General features: G+C 44.7%; 1 protein-coding gene across 1 annotated transcript in view; it reads left to right on the top strand.

Annotated features, from left to right (window-relative positions):
- The first annotated feature begins 2,727 nt into the window (after nucleotides 1-2,727).
- LOC139365181 (C-Jun-amino-terminal kinase-interacting protein 4-like) overlaps nucleotides 2,728-19,171 on the top strand; it is a 54,266-nt gene continuing 37,822 nt past the window's right edge. Inside the window, exon 1 of the mRNA XM_071102635.1 lies at nucleotides 2,728-3,184. Within this exon, the coding sequence (XP_070958736.1) occupies nucleotides 2,885-3,184 (300 nt within the window). The 5' untranslated portion in view covers nucleotides 2,728-2,884. The remainder of the gene's footprint in view (nucleotides 3,185-19,171) is intronic.

Raw genomic sequence — 19,171 nt, 5'->3', positions numbered from 1 at the left:
GGATTAAATCAGTTTGCTCTGGCAGGGATTCCCCAAATGGTTATTCTCATCAGAGTGAATGACGCCTGTCCATTGGTGAAGAAAGACCTGAAAAACATCTATCTGAGCAAGTACATAAAGGAGAAGGTGAGTACAAAAACCATCCGATTGTATTATGAAAGACTGTTCGATTTGTTAACCATCAATGGGTGGCTAGCCAGTGTCCCTAATACATATTCCATGGTAGTTACATACACAGCTACAGCTCATTCAAATGAATTCCAACGTTATTATTTCATTGCAGATGGAGCAGCGTAGTACTAAACTGGGAGTACCAGTAAACTGCATCCAGCCTGTGAAGAACTACCATGAGGAAATAAACTTGGATGAAGACATGAATGTGCTGCTATTGAGGGTTTGGCTCAATTTGGCAGATTACTTCATCAGAAAGCCCCCACAAGATATCAAGTGTTGTGCTCAAGACCACCTAAAGGGAGACTGATTCAAGATCGAGACCGGAGCAAATCCAGTCAGAGTCGAGACCAAGACTGGAGGGTGGAAGAGACCGAGACAAGCTGGAATCTAGGAAAATGCGAGTCCAATTCAAAAGACCATGGTTGCCACTAGGGCTGTACCAAGTACTCAGACAAAACGAGCATCGTAATGGATATGGAGAATTTTCAGAATATGACTATGACACAAGTCTTTTTTATTATTATCTGTAATCTGATTATCTGTAATTTTTGCTGCCAGCACACATCTCTCTTTCACTCAAAGTGTGAAGCTCTGTGTTCTCGAAACAACTATGGGCTAGTTCTTCCGTCTTAATTGGAACAGTATATGGGGCAAGTGAATTAGCCTGCCTTCATCTAAATCTGTCTGGATTAAATGCAGGCAGTAGTAGCCAGCCATGCATTAGGCTATTTATTAGCCTTTTCCGTTGATAATTGAATAGGATTAAGTAAGTAAATCATGTGCATTTTGATCTGTCAGAGTCATTTACCTTTGAACAATGTGTGTGAATGAGTGAATGAACATAATGATGCTCTCTGAGAAGCGCTTTGAGTGACAGCGCAGTAATTCACACTTGAGGTATAGGCTTTACCGGCATTTAAAGCGCACTCCAGGGTTTCTGATCAAGAGTAATCAAGAGTAAATCCCATTATGTCGGCACACCCCTAGTTGCCACCATAATAAGAGTTCAAAATGGCCACTGTGTTCATACAGTATTTCACAAGAACATATGGATTCTAGAGAAACTCAGAATGGTGACAAATGCATGCTGAGGGCAAATAGAGAGCCACTCTACAAATGATCACTAACTCAAACAGGTCTATAACAGATACAAATATAAAATATGTTCTCCCCTTACTAATAGTGAGCGAGCAACTTTCAAACAATGGTCCCCACTTTTCCCTACCAGCAAATCAAGGAAATGATGAGGAGCACTACAAAGTTTTAGGATATTTTTCAATGAAAGTAAAGGACAGTAATGTTAAGAGTAAAGTAGGAAGACCAGAAAATAGTCCATTAGATATGAATGTGTCATGAAAGGAGTGTGGCTATTTGCGCTGGCAAAGCGGTTTTATGGGATCTGATAATTATGAGTTTTTCACTCCCCTGGTATTGGTTGGTGTCGGCAAGAAATTACTAGTAAAAATGCATCTGACACCAAGACAAGACCGAGACACTCCTAGGCCGGTCTTGAGTAGGCTATTACAACACTGAAGATAACTGAGGGATGCATACATTATCCAGAGTCACTAGCCTATACTAGCCTAATCATAATACAAGTGGGTCTGTCATACAGCCACATAAAACCCCACTGAATAGTGAAGGCTACTTCTTCCTGTCATTTCTTTCACATTGTTTGCTTATAACTGATGATCCCTCTTGAGTAGGACAATTTTGCCACTTGTTTTTTCTGTTGGTTTGTTTTTGTCTGTTGTTTAGGTCTTTGAGTTTGTGAGATAGTGGGTTACAAATACAATGTATAATTTATTGAAGAAATATGTTATTTATTGCATATATTATTTGTATATTTTAATTATTTATTATTTAGCTACTTTATTGAGGAAAACTTTACTTACCATGACTGATAGCTATCTTATTAAGATCAATGCATTAACTGTAAATCGCTCTGGATAAGAGCATCTGCTAAATAACTAAAATGTAATCGTTATTAGAGCAGGATCTTAAAGTATTTTGAGGACAATGGAATTTAAATAAAGATGCCTTTATTAACAGTATACTTTCGTATTACTATGTTATTACTATAATGTGTTTGACTATATCATATGACTAGCCCTAGGCTTAACATTGTAGGCTACAAATATTCGGTAAAACTACATTGTCCACGTTAAAAATGTGACGTCACCACGTCATACTCAGCTGGGCTGCATTCAGTAAGTTTTTACGTTCTGGAACGTTCAATTGAACGGAAATGGTACTGAACGACCAGTTGAATAACGTGGAGGTTGTGGGTTGGGGAAACTGATGTATAATAATAACGGTTGCGGGAACGCTGTCAGCATGGCCACTGCCCTTTAAATACGTCACTCGTTGCTTCAAGACACACCACACCTACCAAACGGGAGCAAACGTACCTCAGTCTGTTCAAGAACGTACGAAAACGTGTCGTTCAGTACAAACAGTTCTGCAACGTAGCAAACGTTCAAGTGAACTGAACGCACCTATGTTGTGAGAGGAGGGAACCGGAGGGAAATTTCTTCCACGTCTATCGAACGCTTCCAGTGAGGGAAAATTACACGGATATTGCCATTTCAATTGAAGCTTTTAAAGGGAATACACATTCGATTTTCTTAAAGAAAATAACGGAATTCATAGTGGCGGGGTAAGTGTAAATCCTATTTACAGGACCTATTTGTTCAAGGAAGGGAAGAAAATGGAGTTGGAGGACGGAGTAGTGTACCAGGACGACCCGGGGACATCGGCTATGATGTCGGAGCGGGTATCGGGCCTGGCCAACTCCATCTACCGCGAGTTCGAGAAACTGATAGGAAAATACGACGAAGATGTGGTGAAAGAACTGATGCCGCTCGTCGTGGCTGTGCTGGAGAACCTGGATTCGGTGTTCGCGGAAAACCAGGAGCATGAAGTGGAGCTAGAACTGTTAAAGGAGGACAACGAACAGCTCATCACGCAGTATGAACGGGAGAAAGCGCTGAGGAAACACGCAGAGGAGGTGAGTCCGGGCAGCGAACGACGGAGAGAGGGAGTGAGATGGAGGACATTGACAGCGGATTTTAAACGCAGCCTCTAGCTGCAAGGCCACCCAAGCCAGTGTTTTTCATCACCAAAGCATCCCTACCGATGTCTATGTGTAGTGTAGAACATGCACGTGGTGCAACGTTGTCAACAAGGGATACCCACGAGGCTAATAATCTTATATTGTGGAAAGAGAGCCACGTTCGTAATGTCTATCTGCTTCCCAGTTAGAGGAGTAACTGTGTGATTAGTTTAGCATCATGCTAACAGTAGCCTACCCATCCATGGTGGATTGATTCACAGTAGCCTCAATTTCATCACGCACTAACACACAGCATGCCTGCGACAGATATGTTTTTCTCCTCTAAGTATATAGGTGCGCGTTTGATGTTGCCATGAGAGGACGTAGCCCCCAGTTACAGTCAACCATCCATTCTTTTTTTGTCAGACTGTTTGCCTGCTTGGCTACTGTAGCCTGCAAAAACAGCTGTCAGCCGCTTATCACTTTGCATGAAAATATCTTTAGTATATTGTTTTTTGTCCAAAGATAAACAGAGCCACTGGGAGAACTGTCTTCCTCTCAAGGTAAATCCAATCATGTCATCAGAAACATCCCACCTGTGTTCTGCTCTCACACACCATTAGCTCCTGTCTAGACCGGTGATGTGTATATATCCTGGATGACTGACAGGGGGTGGTGTATTTAAACCATCTTGGTACTTGTCACTTGTAAAAGAGACTACACATGTTACTGACCCCTACTTAATTCCATGTAATTCTGTTCTCGAAACATTTAATGGAAATACTGTAGAATTCCATTAATTCCTATGGAGGACTGCTCCTACTAGGGAGTGCCAGTATGGCTTCAAAGCCTCTCAATTAAGTGATAATGCTCGAGAAGCCGGTGTTTGGAGGATATATTGGAACGGGTGTTGTTACCGTGCCAATATATCCTCAAAACACTGTCTTCGAAGGCTTTGAATCACTTTTATACAATGGGTTACCAACATAATAATAATGATTGACATATTATTATTCCGTTATTATTAGAGGCTTGTGTCTTTTTTAATATGAAGGGATATTTCACTTTCTCTGGTCATAGGAGTAACAACATGAATTGGTGCAGAAATAATGCAGTGCAACTTAAGTTTCGCCATCAGCTGGAAGACTGTCCTCTTTTTTTCAGTGAAGGGAGGGAGAGAGGAGGGACGGTAAGTCAGGTGAGAGGCAGCTTCATGGCTGCTCCTTCCCTCCTCTCAGTGATCATCAGATGCAGACCATCAGTCCCAGTAAATAAAGGCTGTATATTATGCTCACTCAGCAGTGCCCCGCAAGTAATACAACAAATGTTCCATTACCCGTGTGATCATGGACCTAAAATGTTCTATTACCCGTGTGATCATGGACCTAAAATGTTCTATTACCCGTGTGATCATGGACCTAAAATGTTCTATTACCCGTGTGATCATGGACCTAAAATGTTCTATTACCTGTGTGATCATGGGCCTAAAATGTTATATTACCTGTGTGATCATGGACCTAAAATGTTATATTCCCTGTGTGATCATGTACGTAAAATGTTTTAACATAATTTGAAAATGGTCTGAGAAAAACAAGGGTAATGAAGAGTAAATCCGATTACGTCGGCACACCCCACGTTGTCACCATAATAAGAGTTCAAAATGCCCACTGTGTTCATACAGTATTTCAGGAGAACATATGAATTCTTTAGACATTCAGAATGGTAACACATGCATGCTGAGGGTAAATAGAGAGCCACCCTACAAATGATCACTAACTCAAACAGGTCTATAACAGATAAAAATATCAAATATGTTCCAACTTCCCCCAGTCACACCTTACTAATAGTGAGCGAGCAACTTTCAAACAATGATCCCCACTTTTCCCTATCAGCAAATCAAGGAAATGATGAGGAGCACTACAAAGTTTAGGATATTTTTAAATGAAAGTAAAGCACAGTAATGTTAAGAGTAAAGTAGGAAGACCAGAAAATAGTCCATAATATATTATTATAATTGTTTATTATTACATTTCCTTTAAAAACAGATCATTTATATTTGTACAACATTTGTACACATAAAAACAGCATTTGAATATTACATTTACATTTGTTAAAAACTAAATGTTGTTAAAAACAATAGAAACAACCATGAATAAAATGACCTTTTCTTGTAAAACATCAAATTTGTAAAAGCTATTTAAAATGTATACTAATGATTTAACAAAAGTAATGCTAAGATATTAATGAGTCATGAAAGGAGTGTGGCTATTTGCGCTGGCAAAGCGGTTTTATGGGATCTGATAATTATGAGTTTTTCACTCTCCTGGTATTGGTTGGTGTCGGCAAGAAATTACGAGTAAAAATGTATCTGACACCAAGACAAGACCGAGACACTCCTAGGCCGGTCTTGAGTAGGCTATTACAACACTGAAGATAACTGAGGGATGCATACATTATCCAGAGTCACTAGCCTATACTAGCCTACACTGAATCATAATACAAGTGGGTCTGTCATACAGCCACATAAAACCCCACTGAATAGTGAAGGCTACTTCTTCCTGTCATTTCTTTCACATTGTTTGCTTATAACTGATGATCCCTCTTGTGTAGGACAATTTTGCATAGTCAAGCATAGTCAACATGCAGTGATGATGTATTGGGTCTATAGGCCACCTCACAAACCTCATTGTTACGGAACTGTTTTTAATTGCTTAACATTGCATAGGTTTAGGTTAAAAAAAAATTCTGAGCGGTAGATCTCGGATTGCATTTTGACTCAAAGTGATTTTGAATCAGTTGGTGACCACTGCTCTAAACTAAAGCATCAGTAATCAGACGAGTATAGACAAATACAGTCAGGCCCTAAGCGTCCCTAAGTGGGCCGCAATTACCTATTGTAGTTTAGGAAAAGCCCTTGAAACTGTTTATGAATGAGTAGTTACACATTTACATTTATGAGAAGTGAATTAGGCCTCTTGTTATAGAGACAAACATTCCTAATCGGGCAAGGTACATTGGACACACACACACACACACACACACACACACACACACACACACACACACACACACACACATAGAGAAGATGCTGTATTCTGCCTCAGAAGCAGCAGGTTTAGTGACTCTGCAATTTATCAAGACTGCTCATCGAATGGAGAGAGGAGGAGAGGATGAGGTGAGAAAGGACAGAACAGAATTAAGAGGACAGGACAAGCGAGTGGAGAAGAGGGGAGATAAAACAGAACTGGGTTTTACTGGCACTTGCAGTATGAAGGGCTTTCATGCTATTTCTGTAGTTACACCGTTTCTCACTGTATCATCCTGAATGAGTTGTTACTTGAGTAATCATGACATTACTACTCAAATATGTAAAAAAAATAATAATATTAATTTGGAGTGTATAATACTGTGAGAATAAAGTTCATCCAAAGCAGTTGAAGTTCCATCCAAAGCAGACTGACCTGCATCGTTTCGACTGCTTTGGATATGCATCTTAAGCTCCTCTAGTAAAGGTAACATATTAAGCTCATCCCTCTAGTAAAGGTAAAGAAATAGGCATCAGGAATAGAAGAGGAACTTAGCATCTGTCCAGGCCCATACACAGAGTCATGACCCTACCTCAGTGGGGAGAACGATCACCATAGAACTAAAGGTTGCCTTGCCCCTACAGCAGACCTAGGATCAGCTCAGCCTACCACAATTTTTACCACAGCCATTTAGGGTCAAAATGACTATACTGAGCTTTGATCAGTGGTTACAGACAACTTCAAGACTGTGGGGCTTCACTTGCAGCACTGCCCAGTCTGGTTTGACCTATTTCTGTGTGTGTTTTGGTTTGTGTCCATGTGTGTGTTTGTTGGACCTCTTGCTGCCTGGCCCTGAGTCTTAGTGAGGGAGAGTTGGATGTGACTCGGACCGTTTGTCTCTCTGTAGTCCCATTGGAGCAAACTCAGCGTGTAGTGCTGTTTTAGGCTTCTCCGCTCTGTCCAGGCTGTGACACAGAAACAGTGAGACACACTCCTCCAGCCCGCCTTGGGTTTCTTCATCCCAGGAAGCCTTGTGTTCCCCAGAAAAGATGCAGATGAGGAGGAGGGGGGCGAGGTTTTCGTATTGTTGGCTGTGTGGGTTATGATTTCCAGGTCACGTGATCCTTTGTGATGGCCAGGGCTCACTGAGAGGGAGAGACTTCCCTGTCCCTTGGCTTCTATTACGTACTCTTAGGCCTGGTGTTGCACCATAAACCTTCCCCATTTTACTCAATATTGACCTAATCTGTTTCCAAGGGAATGGTTTGTCAAACCCTGTTGGATTTTAAAGAGCAACATCTGTCCCCTAATGTCTTCTAGACCACTGTGAAATATAAAAAGGAAAACGCCACATTGCTGCTCATGTTCCTAAGTGATGTTATTGTAACAACGTTTCCACCTTTAGGTCTTCATCAGGCAAAAGTACCTGGATGTGCGTGTGTTCTTCAGCTTTTATAGGCCCCTCTGCCACGCATTGAATCTGTTGTTGTTATTTATTAACAGATCGCTCAAATCGAAAACACAAACCTGGAAAAATAAAGAAGGGTGTTCAGCTGTGTGCATCTTCTCACCACTATGAGGAGTAAAGTCTCCATGATATAGTAGTTCATCACACAGTTCCCTTTGTACAAATGATACACTGTTTGACTGTTTATAGAAATGTGAGTGAGCGTAAGTAGATTTCACTCCAGTTCGACATTCATCCCTAAGGTGTGGTTATAAACTGCCACTTTACAGACATGTGGCAAGTAATACTTCTGTCATGTACTGTCATGTTGTGTCTTGTCTCTGTCCTTTCCCTTCACCCTGTCTCCCTCTGCTGGTCGTTGTTAGGTTACCTTTTCTCCCCCGCTTTCCCCCAGCTGTTCCTTGTCTCCTCTAACTACCCATTCACCCCGTTTCCCACCTGTTCCCTTTTTCCCTCTGATTAGGTCCCTATATCTCTCTCTGTTTCTGTTCCTGTCCTTGTCGGATTCTTGTTTGTTGTGTTTCATGCCTGAGCCAGACTATCGTCATGTTTGCTGTAACCTTGTCCTGTCCTGTCGGAATCTGCCGGTTTATCTGAGCCTACCTATGTTTGGTTATTAAAGAAGCTCTGTTTAAGTTAGTTCGCTTTTGGGTCCTCATTCACTCCTCATAACAGAAGAATCCGACCAAGAATGGACCCAGCGACTTCGGATCCTCTCCACTCAGCCGTCGGGATCCAGGGAGCGATGCTAGGCAGACACGAGCAGGAAGTGTCTGCTGCTCGACATGCCGTTGAGACCCTGGCCACCCAAGTCTCCAACCTCACAGAACAGGTTCACCATCTCCGCCTCGATCCACCGGCCACTTCCAGGGCTTTCGAATCTCCGGAGCCCAGAATCAATAACCCGCCGTGTTACTCTGGGGAGCCCACTGAATGCCGCTCGTTCCTCACCCAGTGTGATATTGTGTTTTCTCTCCAGCCCAACACTTACTCCAGGAGCACTGCTCGTGTCGCCTACGTCATATCTCTCCTTATTGGACGGGCTCGTGAGTGGGGCACGGCAATCTGGGAGGCAAGGGCTGAGTGTACTAACCAGTATCAAGACTTTAAGGAGGAGATGATACGGGTTTTTGATCGATCTGTTTTTGGGGAGGAGGCTTCCAGGGCCCTGTCTTCCCTATGTCAAGGCAATCGATCCATAACAGACTACTCTATTGAGTTTCGCACTCTTGCTGTCTCCAGTGGCTGGAACGAGCCGGCCTTGCTCGCTCGTCTTCTGGAGGGTTTCCGCGCAGAGGTAAAGGATGAGATTCTCTCCCGGGAGGTTCCTTCCAGCGTGGATTCCTTGATTGAACTCGCTATTCGCATTGAGCGACGGGTTGATCTTCGTCACCGAGCTCGTGGAAAGGAGCTCGCGCTCTCCGTCGCCTCCCTCTCCGCATCACTACCATCTTCCTCTGCCGGCTCGGGTGCTGAGCCCATGCAGCTGGGAGGTATCCGCATCTCGACTAAGGAGAGGGAACGGAGAATCACCAACCGCCTCTGTCTCTATTGCGGTTCCGCTGGTCATTTTGTCACTTCATGTCCAGTAAAAGGCCAGAGCTCGTCAGTAAGCGGAGGGCTACTGGTGAGCGCTACTACTCCTGTCTCTCCTTCAAGATCCTGCACTACCTTGTCGGTCCATCTACGCTGGACCGGTTCGTCAGCTTCCTGCAGTGCCTTAATAGACTCTGGGGCGGAGGGCTGTTTTATGGACGAGACCTGGGCTCGGGAACATGACATTCCTCTCAGACAGTTAAAGGAGCCCACGGCCTTGTTCGCCCTGGATGGTAGTCCTCTCCCCAGGATTCAGCGTGAGACGCTACCTTTAACCCTCACTGTTTCTGGTAATCATAGTGAAACCATTTCTTTTTTAATTTTTCGTTCACCTTTTACACCTGTTGTTTTGGGCCATCCCTGGCTAGTTTGTCATAATCCTTCCATTAATTGGTCTAGTAATTCTATCCTCTCCTGGAACGTCTCTTGTCATGTGAAATGTTTAATGTCTGCTATCCCTCCTGTTTCCTCTGTCTCTTCTTCACAGGAGGAGCCTGGTGATTTGACAGGGGTGCCGGAGGAATATCACGATCTGCGCACGGTGTTCAGTCGGTCCAGGGCCACCTCTCTTCCTCCACACCGGTCGTATGATTGTAGTATTGATCTCCTTCCGGGAACCACCCCCCCCCGGGGTAGACTATACTCTCTGTCGGCTCCCGAACGTAAGGCTCTCGAAGATTATTTGTCTGTAGCTCTTGACGCCGGTACCATAGTCCCCTCCTCCTCTCCCGCCGGAGCGGGGTTTTTTTTTGTCAAGAAGAAGGACGGGTCTCTGCGCCCCTGCATAGATTATCGAGGGCTGAATGACATAACAGTGAAGAATCGTTATCCGCTTCCTCTTATGTCTTCAGCCTTCGAGATCCTGCAGGGAGCCAGGTTTTTCACTAAGTTGGACCTTCGTAACGCTTACCATCTCGTGCGCATCAGGGAGGGGGACGAGTGGAAGACGGCGTTTAACACTCCGTTAGGGCACTTTGAATACCGGGTTCTTCCTTTCGGCCTCGCTAACGCTCCAGCTGTCTTTCAGGCATTAGTCAATGATGTCCTGAGAGACATGCTGAACATCTTTGTTTTCGTTTACCTTGACGATATCCTGATTTTTTCACCGTCACTCCAGATTCATGTTCAGCACGTTCGACGTGTCCTCCAGCGCCTTTTAGAGAATTGTCTTTTTGTGAAGGCTGAGAAGTGCACTTTTCATGCCTCCTCCGTCACATTTCTCGGTTCTGTTATTTCCGCTGAAGGCATTAAGATGGATCCCGCTAAGGTCCAAGCTGTCATTGATTGGCCCGTCCCTAAGTCACGCGTCGAGCTGCAGCGCTTTCTCGGCTTCGCGAACTTCTATCGTCGTTTCATCCGTAATTTCGGTCAGGTGGCAGCTCCTCTCACAGCCCTTACTTCTGTCAAGACGTGCTTTAAGTGGTCCGTTTCCGCCCAGGGAGCTTTTGATCTCCTCAAGAATCGTTTTACATCCGCTCCTATCCTTGTTACACCTGACGTCTCTAGACAGTTCGTTGTCGAGGTTGACGCGTCAGAGGTGGGCGTGGGAGCCATCCTTTCTCAGCGCTCCCTCTCTGACGACAAGGTCCACCCATGCGCGTATTTTTCTCATCGCCTGTCGCCGTCGGAACGTAACTATGATGTGGGAAACCGCGAACTGCTCGCCATCCGGTTAGCCCTAGGCGAATGGCGACAGTGGTTGGAGGGGGCGACCGTTCCTTTTGTCGTTTGGACTGACCATAGGAACCTTGAGTACATCCGTTCTGCCAAACGACTTAATGCGCGTCAGGCGCGTTGGGCGCTGTTTTTCGCTCGTTTCGAGTTCGTGATTTCTTATCGTCCGGGCTCTAAGAACACCACGCCTGATGCTTTGTCTCGTCTCTTCAGTTCTTCAGTAGCCTCCACTGACCCCGAGGGGATTCTCCCTGAGGGGCGTGTTGTCGGGTTGACTGTCTGGGGAATTGAGAGGCAGGTAAAACAAGCGCTCACTCACACTCCGTCGCCGCGCGCTTGTCCTAGGAACCTTCTTTTCGTTCCCGTTCCTACTCGTCTGGCCGTTCTTCAGTGGGCTCACTCTGCCAAGTTAGCCGGCCACCCTGGCGTTCGGGGTACGCTTGCTTCCATTCGCCAGCGTTTTTGGTGGCCCACCCGGGAGCATGACACGCGTCGTTTCGTGGCTGCTTGTTCGGTCTGCGCGCAGACTAAGTCCGGTAACTCTCCTCCTGCCGGCCGTCTCAGGCCGCTTCCTATTCCCTCTCGACCGTGGTCTCACATCGCCTTAGATTTTGTCACCGGACTGCCTTCGTCAGCGGGGAAGACTGTTATTCTTACGGTTGTCGATAGGTTCTCTAAGGCGGCTCATTTCATTCCCCTTGCTAAGCTTCCTTCTGCTAAAGAGACGGCACAAATCATCATCGAGAATGTTTTCAGAATTCATGGCCTTCCGTCAGACGTCGTTTCGGACAGAGGTCCGCAATTCACGTCTCAATTTTGGAGGGAGTTTTGCCGTTTGATTGGGGCTTCCGTCAGTCTCTCTTCCGGCTTTCACCCCCAGTCTAACGGTCAAGCAGAACGGGCCAATCAGACTATTGGTCGCATCTTACGCAGTCTTTCTTTTCGCAACCCTGCGTCTTGGTCAGAACAGCTCCCCTGGGCAGAATACGCCCACAACTCGCTTCCTTCGTCTGCGACCGGGCTATCTCCTTTTCAGAGTAGCCTCGGGTACCAGCCTCCGCTGTTCTCATCTCAGTTCGCCGAGTCCAGCGTCCCCTCCGCTCAGGCTTTTGTCCAACGTTGCGAGCGCACCTGGAAGAGGGTCAGGTCTGCACTTTGCCGTTATAGGACGCAGACTGTGAGGGCTGCTAATAAGCGTAGAACTAAGAGTCCTAGATATTGTCGCGGTCAGAGAGTTTGGCTCTCCACTCAGAACCTTCCCCTTAAGACGGCTTCTCGCAAGTTGACCCCGCGGTTCATTGGTCCGTTCCGTATTTCTCGGGTCATTAATCCTGTCGCAGTTCGACTTCTTCTTCCGCGATACCTTCGTCGCGTCCACCCGGTCTTCCATGTCTCCTGCATCAAGCCCGTCCTTCGCGCCCCCGCTCGTCTTCCCCCCCCCCCCCCCCCCATCCTTGTCGAGGGCGCACCCATCTACAGGGTCCGTAGAATTTTGGACATGCGTCCTCGGGGCCGTGGTCACCAGTACCTCGTAGATTGGGAGGGGTACGGTCCTGAGGAGAGGAGTTGGGTTCCCTCTCGGGACGTGCTGGACCGTGCGCTGATCGAGGATTTCCTCCGTTGCCGCCAGGTTTCCTCCTCGAGTGCGCCAGGAGGCGCTCGGTGAGTGGGGGGGTACTGTCATGTACTGTCATGTTGTGTCTTGTCTCTGTCCTTTCCCTTCACCCTGTCTCCCTCTGCTGGTCGTTATTAGGTTACCTTTTCTCCCCCGCTTTCCCCCAGCTGTTCCTTGTCTCCTCTAACTACCCATTCACCCCGTTTCCCACCTGTTCCCTTTTTCCCTCTGATTAGGTCCCTATATCTCTCTCTGTTTCTGTTCCTGTCCTTGTCGGATTCTTGTTTGTTGTGTTTCATGCCTGAGCCAGACTATCGTCATGTTTGCTGTAACCTTGTCCTGTCCTGTCGGAATCTGCCGGTTTATCTGAGCCTACCTATGTTTGGTTATTAAAGAAGCTCTGTTTAAGTTAGTTCGCTTTTGGGTCCTCATTCACTCCTCATAACACTTCATCCTTAACCAATGTTTTGAATCACAATGAATCTACATGCATGCAAACAATGGCCGCTCCCTCAGAGGTGGCACCATTGCTTCAAAAGTGGTGTGGCAAAATGTGTCTGTGTCTTTTCTGGGGCATGGAGTTTTTCCTGATCATGACCTGGTCAGGTAAAACTCTGGGTCCTATTCGTAGGCTATGACAAAATATTCTTATTATACATAGCTTCCCTTTTCATCTGTGTTATGACTATAGGCCTTATTATACATAGCTTCCCTTTTCCTCTGTGTTATGTCTATAGGCCTGTGCTTTTAATTGTCTGCTCATGTGAATTGAAAACCATCTTGACCTGAGGTGACTCACACTATCACAAACCTTGTTGTTATTCATTGTGAATAGAATATCAAAAGAGCCAGAGACAACAACTTCAATGGACAATATACTCTGTAGTTTAGTGAACTACTATAGCAGGGCTGAGCGTTATGCAAAGAATGGTTACAAGGACTTTAAATATGAATTACACTCTACACACACACATACACACACAATGTTAAGCAGTGGACTTTGAAAAATAAATACAGAAAGGTTTCAATGTAGAAAGTATACATTTTATGTCATCTGATTAATGATGCTCTTCTGCTATTAATTCTGTAAGCTTTATGTAAGGCAGGGTTACATTTAACATTATACACATTATACTTTGTAACAGTTTTTTATGTGTAAGTTATAAAACCACTAACCTTCTGTTGTTGTCTGACAATGTTGTTATTATCATGGTTGGCCAGCCTAGTGAAGCAAAGACACAGCCAAGGCTGACTCATCTACAAATCAACATACACCGCTCAAGAAAATAAAGGGAACACTAAAATAACACATCCTAGATCTGAATGAATGAAATATTCTTATTAAATACTTTTTTCTTTACATAGTTGAATGTGCTGACAACAAAATCACACAAAAATTATCAATGGAAATCAAATTTATCAACCCATGGAGGTCTGGATTTGGAGTCACACTCAAAATTAAAGTGGAAAACCACACTACAGGCTGATCCAACTTTGATGTAATGTCCTTAAAACAACTCAAAATGGGGCTCAGTAGTGTGTGTGGCCTCCACGTGCCTGTATGACCTCCCTACAACGCCTGGGCATGCTCCTGATGAGGTGGCGGATGGTCTCCTGAGGGATCTCCTCCCAGACCTAGACTAAAGCATCCGCCAACTCCTGGACAGTCTGTGGTGCAACGTGGCGTTGGTGGATGGAGCGAGACATGATGTCCCAGATGTGCTCAGTTGGATTCAGGTCTGGGGAACGGGCGGGCCAGTCCATAGCATCAATGCCTTCCTCTTGCTGACACACTCCAGCCACACGAGGTCTAGCATTGTCTTGCATTAGGAGGAACCCAGGGCCAACCGCACCAGCATATGGTCTCACAAGGGGTCTGAGGATCTCATCTCGGTAGCATAGGAACTGAGAAGTGGTCTGTGGTCTCCACCTACAGAACCACTCCTTTATTGGGGGTGTCTTGCTAAATGCCTATAATTTCCACCTGTTGTCTATTCCATTTGCACAACAGCATGTGAAATGTATTGTCAATCAGTGTTGCTTCCTAATTGGACAGTTTGATTTCACAGAAGTGTGATTGACTTGGAGTTACATTGTGTTGTTTAAGTGTTCCCTTAATTTTTTTGAGCAGTGTATGTAACTAGGCCTACTCATTATTATTTGTAAATTAGTCAGTCACCATTTACCCACAATGCATCACATATAAACCCAGCAAAAAAAAAAATCTTCCCTTTTTCAGGACCCTGTCTTTCAAAGGTAATTCATACAAATCTAAATAACTTCATAGATCTTAATTTTTAAGGGTTTAACACTGTTTCCCATACTTGTTCAATGAACATGCACCTGTGGAACGGTCTTTAAGACACTAACAGATTACGGACGGTAGGCAATTAAGGTCACAGTTATGAAAACTTAGGACACTACAGAAGCCTTTCTACTGACTCTGAAAAACACCAAAAGAAAGATGCCCAGGGTCCCTGCTCATCTGAGTGAACGTGCCTTAGGCATGCTGCAAGGAGGCATGAGGACTGCAGATGTGGCCAGGGCAATAAATTGCAATGTCCGTACTGTGAGACGCCTGAGACAGGACGGACAGCTGACCGTCCTCGCAGTGGCAGACCACGTGTAACAACACCTGCACAGGATCGGTACATCCGAACATCACACCTGCAGTACAGGTACAGGATGGCAACAACAACTGCCCGAGTTACACCAGGAACGCACAATCCCTCCACCAGTGCTCAGATTGTCCGCAATAGGCTGAGAGAGGCTGGACAGGTCTTGTAGTCCTGTTGTAACGCAGGTCCTCACCAGACATCACCGGCAACAGTGTCGACTATGGGCACAAACCCACCATCGCTGGACCAGACAGGATTGGCAAAAAGTGCTCTTCACTGACGAGTCACGGTTTTGTCTCACCAGGGGTGATGGTTGGATTCGCATTTATCGTTGAAGGAATGAGCGTTACACCGAGGCCTGTACTCTGGAGCGGGATCGATTTGGAGGCGGAGGGTCCGTCATGGTCTGGGGCGGTGTGTCACAGCATCATCGGACTGAGCTTGTTGTCATTGCAGGCAATCTGTACGCTGTGCGTTACAGGAAAGACATCCTCCTCCCTCATGTGGTACCCTTCCTGCAGGCTCATCCTGACATGACCCTTCAGCATGACAATGCCACCAGCCATACTGCTCGTCCACTGTGCGTGATTTCCTGCAAGACAGGAATGTCAGTGTTCTGCCATGGCCAGTGAAGAGCCCAGATCTCAATCCCATTGAGCACGTCTGGGACCTGTTGGATCGGAGGGTGAGGGCTAGGGCCATTCTCCCCAGAAATGTCCGGGAACTTGCAGGTGCCTTGGTGGAAGAGTGGGGTAACATATCACAGCAAGAACTGGCAAATCTGGTGCAGTCCATGAGGAGGAGATGCACTGCAGTACTTAATGCATCTGGTGGTCACACCAGATACTGACTGTTACTTTTGATTTTGACCCCCCCTTTGTTCAGGGGCATGTTATTCAATTTCTGTTAGTCACATGTCTGTGGAACTTGTTCAGTTCATGTCTCAGTTGTTGAGTCTTGTTATGTTCATACAAATATTTACACATGTTAAGTTTGTTGAAAATAAACACAGTTGACAGTGAGAAGATGTTTCTTTTGAGATGTTCTTGACCATGGACAGTGAAAACATATTTCACCCTTAAAGACTCTGCTTGCTTAGACTCACTGCACTGCTTCCAACAACACATTGTTGGGACATGAGACGGTCGATGAAACACCAACGTTTCAGATGACACAAACTGACACTGGTAGTACTCCAAAACATATTTTGCAATTTTAACCATTGGTTCAAGAAGTATCTCTGGGTAGGCCAAGGGGCCTCGTTCAGAAGAACAACATTAGATAACTAAAGTGCTGCAGTGGAGAGTGGAGATGATGACAGGGCAGTCCGTGTCCCAAATGGCACCCTATTCCATATATAGTACACAAGTTTTGACCAGAGCCCTAAGGGCCCAACCTAACTGTTGAACCGCATTAACCAGAGTCCCGATGAGGGGTGTTAGGAATCATGGGGGTATGGAATGTTCAATGCTGTGATTCCTCATATGTATCCTCTCCTCTCTCCTTTCCTCTTTATTGTGTCCATCCTTCGCAGCATATTTTGGTTCCCTAGTACTCACGGTAGGAACTGATTGCCAGTCAAATCCATATATTCAATTATTGAATCAACTTATTTCAACATTTTAATTGAAAATAATGTATATTTCATGAAAATAATAATTTTCATGAAGTAGATTTTATTGAATGTTACTCATTCTGTTGCACTCTATTCTAACCAAACCTGCATTACCAGTTCATATCACTAGGTGTCACTATGCACTAGCTCGTCGACAAAGATGGCTGCCTGTCTCTGTATTTGGTGGTGCTAGAATCCATAAATTCACTCTTTATGGTTGTGTTCATATTGTCTGTAGACTGCTCTGTGGTGGAATTTGTAGGTTTTTTACTTTTAAGACAGTGAAATTTGCAACACAAACCTTTGTGAATAATCACCAGCAGTGCAAATAAAATAATATACCAATGAACATTACTGGACTAACAAACTTTCCAGGATCTTCCGTATCCATTGTCCTTGGGTAGCAGCAGCAGATTGTTTCATCTTCTTTATCCTGTGCCAATGTTAGCTGCTGGCTACATGATTGCATCAACCTAGCTAGCTAATGTTAGCTAGCTAGCTATCTAGCAAGGCTACTCTAAAGCTAACATTAGTAGTTTTGTTAGCTAGCTAGCTATAGATTGGATCATTCTAGATAGTTTTAGATGACTAAACTGCTTTTATTAACTGCTTTTATTCACACATGCCTTGTTTTCCATGAAAATGTGTGTTCATTTGCAGGTTTAAAAATATATACTTGTGTATTGATTTTAAGAAAGGTGTTGATGTTTATGGTTAGGTACACATTGGTGCAACGACAGTGCTTTTTTTCGCAAATGCGCTTGTTAAATCACCACCCGTTTGGCGAAGTAGGCTGCGATTCAATGAGAAATTAACAGGCACCGCATTGATTATATGCAATGCAGGACAAGCTAGATAAACTAGTAATATTATCAACCATGTGTAGTTAACTAGTGATTGTTTTTTATAAGATACGTTTAATGCTAACTAGCACCTTACTTTGTCTCCTTGCTGCACTCGCATAACAGGTAGTCAGCCTGCCACGCAGTCTCCTCGTGCAATGTAATCGGCCATGATCGGTGTCCAAAAATGCGGATTACCGATTGTTATGAAAACTTGAAATTGGCCCCAATTAATCGGCCATTCCGATTAATCGGTCGAGCTCTAGTTTCCACTAGACCACAAAGTCAGATTGCTCCAGGATTCCACACTGGAGAGGAGTGTGAGCGAAGAAATAAACCAAGTGCAGAGTCAAAAAACAATGTGCTGGTGCAACCAAACATAGTTGTTGAGAGGTGTAGTTAATTAGGCTCTGTAGGCTGTAGCTAGAAGACCACTGTGACTGACAAGTGAATCCACCTGTCACAGCGAGCGTGGGGGTTACCACATGAAATCCCAGGGACAGGGTTTTATTCACTAAACATGCAAACGGGCTGAAATTGGGGAAGGTACTATGTCAACTTGCCCAATAAGAAATGCCTGCTTTCTTTTCTGTTGCAAAATGTTTTTCTATGACGTGAACTATTAAATTTGTCTGATAAACGTGTTCAGTGCCGCTGCATTCACACCAGATTGAAGTACTGGGGCAAATGCCGTCTTGCCACACGTTTTCCAGCGGCGCTGTGCTCCCTGGTTTGTTCTTCTAGGGGAGAGGAGCACAGAAGGCCTGGGTAATACAGTATGGTGGCCAGATGATTAGCTGCAGCCTTTCTAGCTGTGTTGAACGTTACAGGTAGAAATGTATTCTATAGAATGTTATGGCTTTGTTTAATGATGAAAAAATATCATTATCTGATGTACTGAAGGCAGCTCTAATTTCAATGCATCTATAAATGTGAAAACAGAAAAGAAGAAAGGAGAGGACTGAAGAGCAGGCTAGAGTAAAGTATTACAGCTGGCAGGATGTGAAAGCACACACACACACACACACTGGATTTCTGTCCAGGACACACTTCTCTGACACACCAGGAGGATGTGGGAGTGGAGGGGACCTGCATTTCCGGGTGAACAGAAGACTTCCAGATCCTGGTCTGTCTATGTAACATAGTAGCAGACATCCCTGCTTCTTAGAGTGTAGTCTAGACTATGTTGTGGCAGTAGCTACACATGTACCCCTCTGTATAACGTACAGGGTGGTCCTGTATTTGGTCAAATAATAATTCTGCTCTCTATATTCGCAGTGTCTCTTTTAAACTGTATTATGTAATGTGTGTGTGTGTGTGTGTGTGGTGTGAGAGAGTGGTGTGTGTGTGTACAGTCGTGGCCAATTTTTTTTAGAATGACACAAATATTAATTTCCATTAATTTGCTGCTTCAGTGTCTAGATATTTTTGTCAGATGTTACTATCGAATACTGAAGTATAATTACAAGCAAGTGTCGGAGGCTTTTA

Source organism: Oncorhynchus clarkii, chromosome 13 (assembly GCF_045791955.1).
Source record: "Oncorhynchus clarkii lewisi isolate Uvic-CL-2024 chromosome 13, UVic_Ocla_1.0, whole genome shotgun sequence".
NCBI classification, from domain to species: domain Eukaryota; kingdom Metazoa; phylum Chordata; class Actinopteri; order Salmoniformes; family Salmonidae; genus Oncorhynchus; species Oncorhynchus clarkii.
The sequence above is the reverse complement of the archived record's forward strand: the minus strand, read 5'-3'. Positions and strand labels throughout refer to the sequence as shown.